The 13,028-nt window shown below is 42.3% G+C and overlaps 1 protein-coding gene across 5 annotated transcripts in view; it reads left to right on the top strand.

The window, feature by feature from the left end:
• The window catches only part of WDR17 (WD repeat domain 17), a 217,495-nt gene extending 205,461 nt beyond the window's left edge, over positions 1-12,034 (top strand). For all 5 annotated transcript variants that reach the window (XM_073577634.1, XM_073577644.1, XM_073577626.1 and 2 more), the window contains 2 exons: positions 7,246-7,429; positions 11,378-12,034. In XM_073577634.1, the coding sequence (XP_073433735.1) occupies positions 7,246-7,429; positions 11,378-11,497 (304 nt within the window). In that variant the 3' untranslated portion in view covers positions 11,498-12,034. The remainder of the gene's footprint in view (positions 1-7,245; positions 7,430-11,377) is intronic.
• The last annotated feature ends 994 nt before the right edge of the window (positions 12,035-13,028 follow it).

The following is a 13,028-nucleotide window of genomic DNA, read 5'->3' on the forward strand; positions in this document are numbered from 1 at the left end:
TATCTCTGCAACTCTCTTTATGCCAAGCCTAAGCCATCAATCCACTTCTCAAACTTAGTAATGGGGTTTCTCTTCAAATAAATACCACTCTCCAAGTTCACTAACCAATTCATTTTATTTATGAATTCTGGGTTTTTGGGTGCATGGTCTGATTTGCAGTATTGGGCTAATAATTTCTTGGCCGTAAATGGTCTACAGAATACTACAGTCTTGTCGTGGTCATCTATACATGAATCCTCAATATACCCCAGTACACAAACAAATGGATTGGATCAATATTGACTGAATATACCCTATTAATATAATTTCTAATACACCATTCCAAAAGGATTCCAGATTGGGGGTGGACCACTTCATATGATTAGCTGAATCTACATCTAGCATATAAAGGATTAAGTCCAAGCACTATATCAAATGGGAATTGAGGAGTTCTGTATGCCTGGGGCACCACATGTACATGAGATAATCTGTGGTATTCACTTAGAGGCAGCTGTGGAACACTTTCCAAAATTTCTTGCCAATATCCTTCTTCTATGGGACCAATTATGCCCTCCAATTTTTCTTTTAAATAAATCTGATGTGTAACCTAAAACCAGGTCTAAAAGAGCACTATATAGCAGATCAAACCACCGGAGCCATGTGAGGAAGCTATCCTCTGTATTATCAAGTTGTTTTGCACACAGCCATCAAGAACGAGCCCCTCTGTCTGATATGCATGAAATCTCCCATTAAAATATGAAAACACATCTTCATCCCCTTAAGCTCTAGCATTTGAACATCTTCAATTTATGTAACATAAAGAGCCACTGGGTTTCCCATAGTGAAGTAAATTGTGTGATCCCATGCATGCCCTGCAATTCTCTTACCTTCCACCAAAGCCCCGGTGTATTAGTAGTAGAGTTAGAGTTTTGCCAGAAGGTTGCTGTAAACCTGTGTGCTTCCAGTGCAAAATATAACCTAGATGATTAGATGATTTAAGATTATGTTGGGTTAGTAGCGAATGTGCACCCCCACCCCCAGGATCATTCCATCCACAATTATCCTACAGATGAACTAATCTCAGAAACCCATGGGTTTGGAACTGCCAAACCACCCCCACTATTGTCTCTTTGTAAAGTCTCCAGCTTCATCTGTGGAGTCTGCTTTCCAATATCGGTTCCCTGACCGGTTAATTTTAAATATAGTTGGGGTATCCAAATTAGGTAGTTATGCATTATAAGTAGCAACAGAGGGATCCACATCTAGCATAGTGTGACACATTTATCTCAAGGGAGCAGAGCTGATTTACTCCAAATAATCACCAAACCTGAATATTCCCCAAATCTCTCAACAGTCTCCATCACTAAGAGTAGAGTGGTGGAGGCTCCCACCAGAAACAACAGAGAATCATCAGCGTAGAGTGCTACCTTCTGTACATTCCCGCTTTGAAAACCCTTTATATCTGGATGCCTCCTAATAATTGCAGCGAGAGGTTCACTGGCCAATGTGAAGAGCAGGTGAGCCAGGGGACATCCCTGCTGTGTGCCCCCGACCACCAAAAAAAGGCCTGAGAAATTCATCCATGTACTCTTAGAATGGCTGTCTGTCTCCAAAATAACAACTTTATCCATTAAATGAACTATGATGATCCCATGCCAAATTTTTTCCAGCACTGCCGACAAGTATTCCCACCCAATGGAATCAAACGCCTTGGTGGCGTCGAGTGAACATATGACCCTATCGCGTGCATTGTCTACCGGTAACGGACGATTAAGGTGTAAATGACAAATGTTAACTGCTGTAGATGTAGCAGGCATAAATCACAACTGGGCACTATGCCCTACAGTGGATATAACCTTGTTGAGTTTGGTAGCTACGACTTTTGCTATTATCTTGTTGTCTGTTGATAACAAAGAATTGTTGTTTTCATTTAAATAATGTTGAAGAGCAGACGTAACCAGTTTAACATCTACAATTTGAAGCCAGAAGGGATCCATAGACCACAGGGTTAGGGACCATTTCATTGTAGGAATGACACATAGGGTCGTCAACAAAGGTGGATGATATGTCACAGATTTTATAAGGGGAAAGATGTGTTCTGTACCTAGGACTTAATCTATATGTCAATAGCCGTTCCATAGAGCAGTGATCCCCAACCTTTCTGCCTTGAGAGCCACATTAAGCTTTGAGAGAGGGTCACGAGCCACATCCAGCTCCCGCCCACCTCACAATTGTTAGGAGTGGCGGAAGACACTAAAATAAAAATATAAATAAAGTGCATTCGCCACTCGGGGTCCCCCGTGCGGTAGATGGAAAGACCGCTGCTAGGTGGTGGCAGAGCTATATGGCGGTAGAGTGCACCGGTTTAAGTGCGTCACCAGGTGCACTGAACAAACTCTGTTTAGCTCACAGAGCTGTAATAATAAACGGTAACACAAAAGACGCTGAGTCTGTTCAGGACACAGAATCTCAGCGCAACACATGCGGTCACCGGAGAAGCACAAGGTGGTGGTACAAACTCAGTAAGGACCTACCGGGAAACGTGTGCAAGGCGTCGCAACCGCACCAAGGAGCTGCAACTGCAGCGCGGCGATAACTGAGCCGCTGCAAAGACACTAACTAGCAGGCGCAATGCTGACGCTTAAGCTGCTGTGGTATGGAGCATAGCGCGCTGGCGCTTGGCGCTTAGTATTGGCACTAACACAAACACTCACACATGCGTATTATCAGAGGGTAGGGGTTTCAAATGAGTCAGTCACCAGTCCATGCATCCATCAACAATCATACAGCAGCAGTATGGCTATACTAGCGCATGGCGGAACGGCCATGCGCACTTTTTATAGCAAGCGGGACCTGCCAGAAATCTCCAGGTCTACAAAAGGAGCCAATAGGATCTGGAGCAGGACCTGAGCACCTGACTCCCGAACTCCAATGGGAGCTCGTCCCGTGGGCATGCTCAGAAGCTGGAACTAAGGACTTAGCCTCTGGAGATAAATGTGAGAATCTGGATTCCTGCATAGGCATAGTAGAAACCAGATTCCTAACAACAATAGCGAGACACATTTCCCCCATTACTGGTATAACGACAGCCAAAGTTTTTTCATTGAAATTACAAAGGCAGTGTACCAAGAGCAAGAGGTTCCCACATTACCCCCACTCAGTATTTTCGCATTAACCACCACACTAGCATCCAGCTTTAAGCATCTCCTCTTGACACTTCACATCATCCGGTCTCCACCTTACCAAACTTAAAATTATTTCCAAACCCCCAAGGCCAGAATATGCACATTCAGATCTGCTTTTCTGTGCTGGGCTACTCACATAATTCACCATCTGGAAAACTGCTCTTCATAGTTGTTCGCTAGACCTGATGCTAATGCACCAAGCTAGCAGCCAGTCGCGAGCCACATATCATGGACCCGAGAGCCACATGTTGCTCCCGAGCCACAGGTTGGGGACCCCTGCCTTAGAGCATATTTTGCAATGAATGTCTACAAAACTACCGTCCCCATCGGTCATGAAAGAAAGAGTTTCTAAGGTAATGCACTTGTTAACCAAGACACTAACACCGCTGGAGTAGGTTGAAACGGCTGAGTGGAAGCGGTAACTAATACACAAGCGGTTCATGCATGCAGATTTTTCTTTTTCTAAATGCTTCTTCTGCAGACACACCACAGCAAGTGAGTGTTCTCAGACATATTCCATAACGGCCGCCCGTTTTGAAGCGTTGCCATTCCACAAGAGAATTTTGAGATTGCTAGCCATTACGCTGGTCTATATATGGATTAAATAGTGTGGAGGGCATACATATTACCATCCTCCAGTGTAGAGTCACCTCAACACACCAATACAATTTTAAAAGCAAAAATACCGGCAACATTATGTTCAGGACTGTGCAGCACATTTTGAAAAGTTTGAGCCCCAGTAAACAAACATGCAACATGAAATTACATTTTCATCCACTAGGGGCATATAGAAGACGGCATCAATATCAAAGACTGAACATTACTTCCAAACAGGTGTGAACAGGTAGCTAAGAGTAACCACCTCCATATATAACTAACAAAGTAGCACTCTGTAGCGCTATAGTATGCAAACATGAAATATGAATTGCATTATTGCTCTAGAAATTAGGAAACAACAAAGATACTGTTTTTTGAGCTGTTAGACTCACTTTTTTCCTCAAAAATTTTGGAGGAAAGTGGGGGGTGCGTCTTATATGTCTGGATGTACCTTAGTCCAGCTGTGGATGGGAGAGGAGCATCAGTGGCAGATGAGCAGGTCACAGGAGGCAGGAGCCAGCTGCTGCAGCTAACACTGTGCCCGCTGTTAAAGAAAGTGACTTTTCACTGCTCCCCATGCCCATAATCTCTCCCACCTCTAGGCAATGAAGCCAGCACCGATAGGTGGGAGGAACTATGGGATTGGAGAGCAGTTAATATTCATCTTCTTTAATAGCAGGCACAGTGTTTGCCGCAGTCACTGACTCCTGCAGCGGCTGGGCTATTAAAGAGAATGAATATTCACTGCTCCCCAAATAATCATCTTGTACAGATAAGGGGCGATATGAGGCATCACAGGAACAGTTTCTATTTAAGTCCAGCTGGTTTATTTCAGTCCTCATAAACCACATCACAGGAAACTCAAATACAGCCTTTGTCCAGCACAAGGTTAAACATAAAATAAAAAGTCCATACAATAGTGCAGGTTTGCCCTTTTGGCACAGTGTTCATCTTCTTAAGGTACTGTCACACTTAGCGATGCACCAGTGATCCCTACCAGCGATATGACGCGGTCAGGATCGCTGGTGCATCGCTAAGTGGTCGCTAGTGAGCTGCCACACAGGCAGATCTCACCAGCGACATAGCAGCAGTCGGCGGTCGCTACTTACCTGTCAGACGAGGCGATCCTGACATCCTCTTGCCTGCGTCCACGCGTCGCTCGTCGGCGCCACAGGAAGCCCAGCAGGAAGCTGACGACGAGAAACGGCCCAGGACGTTCTCGCGCGATCAGCGATAAGTAGCGGGGGAGCCGGTCGGAGGCAAGTGTCACATATAGCGATATCACTAGCAATATCGCTGCAGCGTCACAAAACCAGTGACGTTATAGCGATATTGCTAGTGATATCGCTTAGTGTGACAGGCCCTTAAGTGTACTGTCACACTAAGCGATGCACCGGCGATCCCGACAACGATATGGATCGCTGGTGCATCGCTAAGTGGTCGCTAGTGAGCTGCCACACAGGCAGATCTCACCAGCGACATAGCAGCGGTCGGGGGTCGCTACTTACCTGTCAGACGCGGCGATCCTGACGTCCTCCCGCCCGCGTCCACGCGTCGCTCGTCGGCGCCACAGGAAGCCCAGCAGGAAGCTGACGACGAGAAACAGTCCAGGACGTTCTCGCGCGATCAGCGATAACCAGCGGTGGAGCCGGTCGGAGGTAAGTTTCAGACATAGCCATATCGCTAGCAATATCGCTATAACGTCACAAAGCCAGTGACGTGCTAGCGATATCACTTAGTGTGACAGGCCCTTTAGTCTTTTAGCAAAGCCACGCAATCCAGGAGGTCTTCAATCACCACACACCCTGCCTTGTGTGAGACAAACAGGCCTCATTTTACAAAGTGAACCACACTTGGGGGTGGAGATATGGTGAGCAGCCACCTCTCTCAACTCTTCAGCTGCTCGTAATCAACCTGTCATGGCCGACGAACACCTTTTAGTCCTATATGTACCAAAGTATTGCTCCAGGATTATCTCCCATGCACTACTGTCTAACATCCAACTTACAGTGGGTACACACTTATACATCTCTACATATTTGACATAGTTATTTGGAGGGGCTGCAGAGATATTTTGGGGGTAAGATAACGTGCAGTTCTTTAACATGTATAAAGAAGATTGGTAATGTATGGAATGGTCCTATGATTGTGGTTTTATGGTGAACACAGATATAGATAATCAGATGTCACTGGTGGAGATTTATCAGCTAAATATGACAGAATTCTGTACTTATGTGCGGCAGAAACTGTATTTCATGACTTGTTTCTCATGTTTTAAACACTTTCTATGCCTTGCCTGACAAGGCGTGGCTTAGCTGATAACGGGCATGGCTTTATTGAGAGTGGAGGGATCTAACATTCTGCACGGAGCAGCAGAAATTGCACCAAAATTGTGGCGCAAATTTTTGGCACAAGGTTAGCAAATAGGTAGTGACATTTTAGACAAGACAGTCTAAACATATGCTAGATTTATCAAGTGGCAGCTGCAAGAGGATGTGACCAGCCCCATACTGATTTTTACCAGGTGCTGGAGATGACAGGTAGACAGCCCCCGAATAGAATAATACATCACATGGCTAACAGGCTTGGAATGGCCCACAGGAGAATCTTCCAGTGGGCCACCACCCTCTTATATTAGCAATTCTTGGCACACTAATTCAATCACTATGCACAGATAAAGGCAGCATCTTATTCATTTAACAATCTACCCAGTTCATTGTTACACAGAGAAACATAGTACAACAAACATGAAAAAATACTCTGCTGTAAAGAAATTCCAACAATAAACAGCAAGTGCTAGTAAAAAGAAATAACAAAACAGGGTATTTAGTTGATACTTTTTTTGCAAAAAATGTACGCTAAGCCGCTCTACCAACGCCAAGGTATACCCATCAGAGCAGTCCTATCCAATGTATTTAAAACCTGACCATGTGAACTGTACCTATATGAGCAGGATTCAGAGAGGTAATGTCTGATGTGGACATGCTGTGTGAGATGGCTTTATATGTGCGTGGCCCACATGGGAGGGGTGGAGACCTCCCAAAGACTTGCAAAAGCAAGAAACCAATAGAATAAAAACAAACGCATGGGCCATGCACATACAGTGAACAAGACAGTGTTCACACAACCCCCAATAGAATAATACATCACATGGATAACAGGCTTGGAATGGCCCACAGGAGAATCTTCCAGTGGGCCACCACCCTCTTATATTAGCAATTCTTGGCACACTTTAATTTAATCACTATGCACAGATAAAGGCAGCATCTTATTCATTTAACAATCTACCCAGTTCATTGTTATATCAATTTGTGATTGAGGATAATGTCACGTTTGCATGTAGTTGAAAAGTGGGGCCCTGGAATTGGTTACTGGTGGGCCCTTGGCACCCCAGTTCGACACTGCATAGTAGTATGTAGTTTAGCAAAATTTCTATGTTGTATCCATCTTTTTGGGCATTGCTTATGGTTTTTACACTTTTTAGGTCTGGCGATGATCTTCCATACACCCCCCCTACAGAAATACAAAGAAAGATATATCCATGTATAGTTGAGAAAATAAAGAAGGAGCCTATAAAAGGACTGACGGGACCAGACTATGTCACAGGATCTAATCTACCTAGTCATTCTGATGTCCATGTGTCTTGCTTAACAGGATTACGAATACAGGTGGGTTACATGTTCATGCTGTAAGTGAAAGCTACAGGCGCCCAAACATATCACAAGTATTATGTCCCTTCTATTCACATAACGAACCATTATGTAGTTACGAGACCCTCTGAATGAGAGACAAATATTTATTTTCTTTTTTGGTTTATAACATTGTAAATTTGGAGATTTTCTAAGAAACCTATAATTCTACGGCCCAAGGTAAAAGAACGTATACTGCATTTAATTTTGGCTCCAAGGAGTGTCTGCTTCAGCGTACCTCCATTTTCACAAGAAAAAAGTTATAATACAAGAATCTGTAGTATGATAATTTTCCTATATCGAACCATTACATGTTTTTGCTGATAACCTGCAGCCTGGACCACCCAAAGTCTAGGTTAGGCTACATTTATCAGAGCAGCGACCTGTTTGTTACGCTTAGATTCCGTCTTCAGTGTAAGGCTGGGGTAACACTTGCGAGAAACTCGCACGAGTCTCACGTCTCAATATCTTTACTATTTTTTATATCTTTATTATTTTTTACTCTTTTTTTTTTCATCTTTTTTTAAAACGTCTCTGCGTACACAATATATATATCTTTTATTATTCTTTGGCAATCTACTTATCAACTTCATTGAGGAAGTGCATATTGGATTTGGTCTCTAAAAGTGAAGGAAGAAATAGTGGGGATATTTCAGCGCAGACACATTTTTAATATTTTAATCCCGATTTACAACGGTGTGGTGTGTTGTTCTGTCGTGCGGCGGGTATCCCTCGAGAAGTACTAGCGCCCCCAAGCATACTTTTTTCTTTTTAAACTTTATTTTTATACAGTTGGACTTAGTAGAATACATTTTCTTCTCATGCTTTCTCGTATAATTCAGAACATAAAACTATTGCAAATAGTACATCACACAGAGCAGGTATTTTCTTGCTTGTGGTGTCACACCAACATTCGGAGTCCTGTGATTAGTATACGACTCTCTAGCAGGAATTCTCATCAGTGTGTATTATATACAGTTAGGTCCATATATATTTGGAAATATCAAAATGTTAGATATTGCCCAATAGAAACGGCATTTCCATTCGATTCATAAATCATACAAAAAGGAAACCATATGCCATAAAAATGATAAAGTTTTATTATCAATCAATTAAACAGCATTGAAGCACAATGCAGTACATATAGGAGCAGTTAATAAAAAGACAAAGGCCTATAAACCAGGTACACTGAACTTCATAGAGAAGTATATGCATAAATATTAATCTAACAGTCCATATACAGAACTTTAAGAAAAAAGGCTCTAGGAAAAATAATTCCCAAATAAATATACAAGTGCAAAAAGGGACTATATTCGAAATGTTTTACACATAAAGCCCGCAGAAGCCAAAATCATAGAGTGGCAGAAATATATATACACTATTCAAGAAATGTAACATACAGGGTGTAAGTAAATTGCGTCAAAAATAAATCCATATTTAAATGGCCTACAGAAATAATGGCATACAGCAAATAAAGCAGATCCTCAATCCCTAATAGATGTAGATACCAAATTTTAAGCGTAATGGAGTAAGCAAATAGGCTAAAAAAGGGTATAGTGCTGTCATAGGAGCCCAGAACCGCTTACAAACAAGGGATCGTGCATCTGAGATAAAGCCTTACCGCGAAACGCGCGTCAGGGGTGCCTCAGCCATTCAGGTACAGTATCTGCCCAGCAGCAGCAGCTCGTAACCTTTTCCTCTCCCTCGATTTACCTTATACTATATTGTTTGTAAGCGGTTCTGGGCTCCTATGACGGCACAATGTCCTTTTTTTAGCCTATTTGCTTACTCCATTACGCTTAAAATTTGGTATCTACATCTATTAGGGATTGAGGATCTGCTTTATTTGCTGTATGCCATTATTTCTGTAGGCCATTTAAATATGGACTTATTTTTTATACACTTTACTTACACCCTGTATGTTACATTTCTTGAATAGTGAATATATATTTCTGCCACTCTATGATTTTGGCTTCTACGGGCTTTATATGTAAAACGTTTCGAATATAGTCCCTTTTTACACTTGTATATTTATTAGGGAATTATTTTCTCTAGAGGCTTTTTTCTTAAAGCTCTGAATATGGACTGTTAGATTAATATTTATGCATATACTTCTTTATGAAGTTCAGTGTACCTGGTTTTTAGGTCTTTGTCTTTTTCCATTAACTGCTCCTATATGTACTGCATTGCACTTCAATGCTTTTTAATTGATCGATAATAAAACTTTATCGTTTTTATAGCATATGGTTTCCATATATATTTGGACAGACACATTTTTCTAATTTTGGTTGTAGACATTACCACAATGAATTTTAAACAAAACAATTCAGATGCAGTTGAAGTTCAGACTTTCAGCTTTCATTTGAAGGTATCCACATTAAAATTGGATGAAGGGTTTAGGAGTTTCAGCTCCTTATCATGTGCCACCCTGTTTTTAAAGGGACCAAAAGTAATTGGACAGATTAAATAATTGTAAATAAAATGTTCATTTCTAGTACTTGGTTGAAAACCCTTTGTTGGCAATGACTGCCTGAAGTCGTGAACTCATGCACATCACCAGACGCTGTGTTTCCTCCTTTTTGATGCTCTGCCAGGCCTTCACTGCGGTGGTTTTCAGTTGCTGTTTGTTTGTGGGCCTTTCTGTCTGAAGTTTAGTCTTTAACAAGTGAAATGCATGCTCAATTGGGTTGAGATCAGGTGACTGACTTGGCCATTAAAGAATATTCCACATCTTTGCTTTAATAAACTCCTGGGTTGCTTTGGCTTTATGTTTTGGGTCATTGTCCATCTGTAGTATGAATCGACGACCAATCAGTTTGGCTGCATTTGGCTGGATCTGAGCACACAGTATGGCTCTGAATACCTCAGAATTCATTCAGCTGCTTCTGTCCTGTGTCACATCATCAATAAACACTAGTGACCCCAGTGCCACTGGCAGCCATGCATGTCCAAGCCATCACACTGCCTCCGCTGTGTTTTACAGATGACGTGGTATGCTTTGGATCATGAGCTGTACCACGCCTTCGCCATACTTTTCTCTTTCCATCATTCTGGTAGAGGTTGATCTTGGTTTCATCTGTCCAAAGAATGTTCTTACAGAACTGTGCTGGCTTTTTTAGATGTTTTTTAGCAAAGTCCAGTCTAGCCTTTTTATTCTTGATGCTTATGAGTGGCTTGCACCGTGCAGTGAACCCTCTGTATTTCCTTTCATGCAGTCTTCTCTTTATGGTAGATTTGGATATTGATACGCCTACCTTTTGGAGAGTGTTGTTCACTTGGTTGGCTGTTGTGAAGGGGTTTCTCTTCACCATGGAGATTATTCTGCGATCATCCACCACTGTTGTCTTCCGTGGGCGCCCAGGTCTTTTTGCATTGATGAGTTCACCAGTGCCTTCTTTCTTTCTCAGGATGTCCCAAACTGTAGATTTTGCCACTCATAATGTTGTAACAATTTCTCGGATGGGTTTTTTCTGTTTTTGCAGCTTAAGGATGGCTTGTTTCACCTGCATGGAAAGCTCCTTTGACCGCATGTTTCCTTCACAGCAAAACCTTCCAAATGCAAGCACCAAACCTCAAATCAACTCCAGGCCTTTTATCGGCTTGAGAATGACATAACGAAGGGATTGCCCACACCTGTCCAAGAAATAGCCTTGGAGTCAATTGTCCAGTTACTTTTTGTCCCTTTAAAAACAGGGTGGCCATGTTAAGGAGCTGAAACTCCTAAACCCTTCATCCAATTTTAATGTGGATACCCTCAAATGAAAGCTGAAAGTCTGAAATTCAACTGCATCTGAATTGTTTTGTTTAAAATTCATTGTGGTAATGTCTACAACCAAAATTAGAAAAATGTTGTCTCTGTCCAAATATATATGGACCTAACTGTATTTTATCTGCATTACAATGATGTTTTTTTCTTTTATTACGCAGGGCCCAGTGTTCTTTCTAGAAGATGGAAAATCAGCTATATCACTGAACGATGCATTAATGTGGGCGAAGGTTAACCCATTCTCACCTTTAGGCACCGGGATACGATTAAACCCTTTCTGAGTGTGGATTAAGTCTATGATGTGTGGAGTATACAGATGCTTCTCACAAATATACACCCAAGGACAGAAGGGATGAGGAACAGCAGCGGTGGCAGGATGATCTCCCAGACGTCGTTCTGATGCAGCCGTTTTACCTTTGTGTTTGATAATGGTGAAGTCAAATGTATGAACATAGAAGAAAATGAAGAATATTTGACTGGCCAAAGACCACCATGTCCTGTCCTGCTGTGTCCAGGACGTTCCCCATATGTACTGTATATGTGGAGTAATACTAACTAGCTTCTGTTCACACTACTCGGTATAAGCTGCTCGGTGGATAGTGCAGTGCTGTAGGGCCAGGAAATTAAACTGTGACATTTACTACCATTTATAAGCAATGTAAAGATTTAGCACACAAGTTTGTACTGTACCTTTTACTGTGTAGTTCACCACTGGTTGTAAAGATCTGCATTACTGACATTTTATCATAGATGTTCCCTTGGTTTATACAGATGTTCTATTTACAGAATAAAGCTTATAAAGTCCGCCATGGGCTGGATATTGTGGCCATTGTCGTTATAGGAGCCTGGCTCCACCGATACTGCAACACAAGAAAGCTGCTAGTAATCCCTCTATACTACATGATTGCTGCTTGGAATGTTATATATTAAAGGGCAGAATCACAGCTTTTCGGCCGGGGTCAGACTTACGAGAAACTCGCACGAGTCTCGCATCTCAATACCCGGCACTGCCGCCGGCACTCAGGACCGGAGTGTGCGGCTGCATAGAAATACATGCAGCGGCACGCTCCTGTCCAAGTGCCGGCGGCAGTGCCGGGTATTGAGATGCGAGACTTCTGTGAGTTTCTCGCAAGTGTGACACCTGCCAAGTGATACCAGGATCTAGGGGCATAATTCGGGGTGCAGGGTTTTTTTTTACATTGGGATCAAGATGAAAAGTTTTACTGCTTGGTTCTATGTGTAAGAGGGCGATAGCAGAAAGTTCACAGCTGGTACACCTTTCTAGTTCCCCAGGGAATGGAGATATAGGATTATTTTGTTATCATAACTCTGACTAATCAGAATGTGTGTGTGTGAATTCTGTCATTGTCAAACTTTTTTCTGCTGCAGGGGTAAAATAAAAAGCAGATGTAAATCTGAGATTCCACTACACCAAATCTGGGTTGTTGGAGATAACTGAAGGACAGAAAGCATAATAGGAGGTGTAAAAGCAGGGAATTTGCTCACCTGGCGCAGGTGGTAACACACAAGAATGAAGCTTGAATAAATCAGCTGCTGCAGATCCACGAGTAAGCAAAGCAGAAAGGGACAGAAGTGTAGATAATATGTAGTTCCTCTGTGCTGCTGCAGGAAATCCAAAGGAGAAATCCAGGAATCATGATAAAACTTGATGCTGTTTTATTATCAACGCGTTTCAAATTCATCATTAGGATATAATCACAGCTCCCTGACTCTGTTTATATCCGGATGAAGATGTCTGATTACTTTGAAATGAGTTGATAATAAAACAGCATCAAGTTGTATTGCGTCTCC

Source organism: Dendrobates tinctorius, unplaced genomic scaffold, assembly GCF_039654945.1.
Source record: "Dendrobates tinctorius isolate UK_male_01 unplaced genomic scaffold, ASM3965494v1 ptg000008l, whole genome shotgun sequence".
Taxonomy (NCBI): domain Eukaryota; kingdom Metazoa; phylum Chordata; class Amphibia; order Anura; family Dendrobatidae; genus Dendrobates; species Dendrobates tinctorius.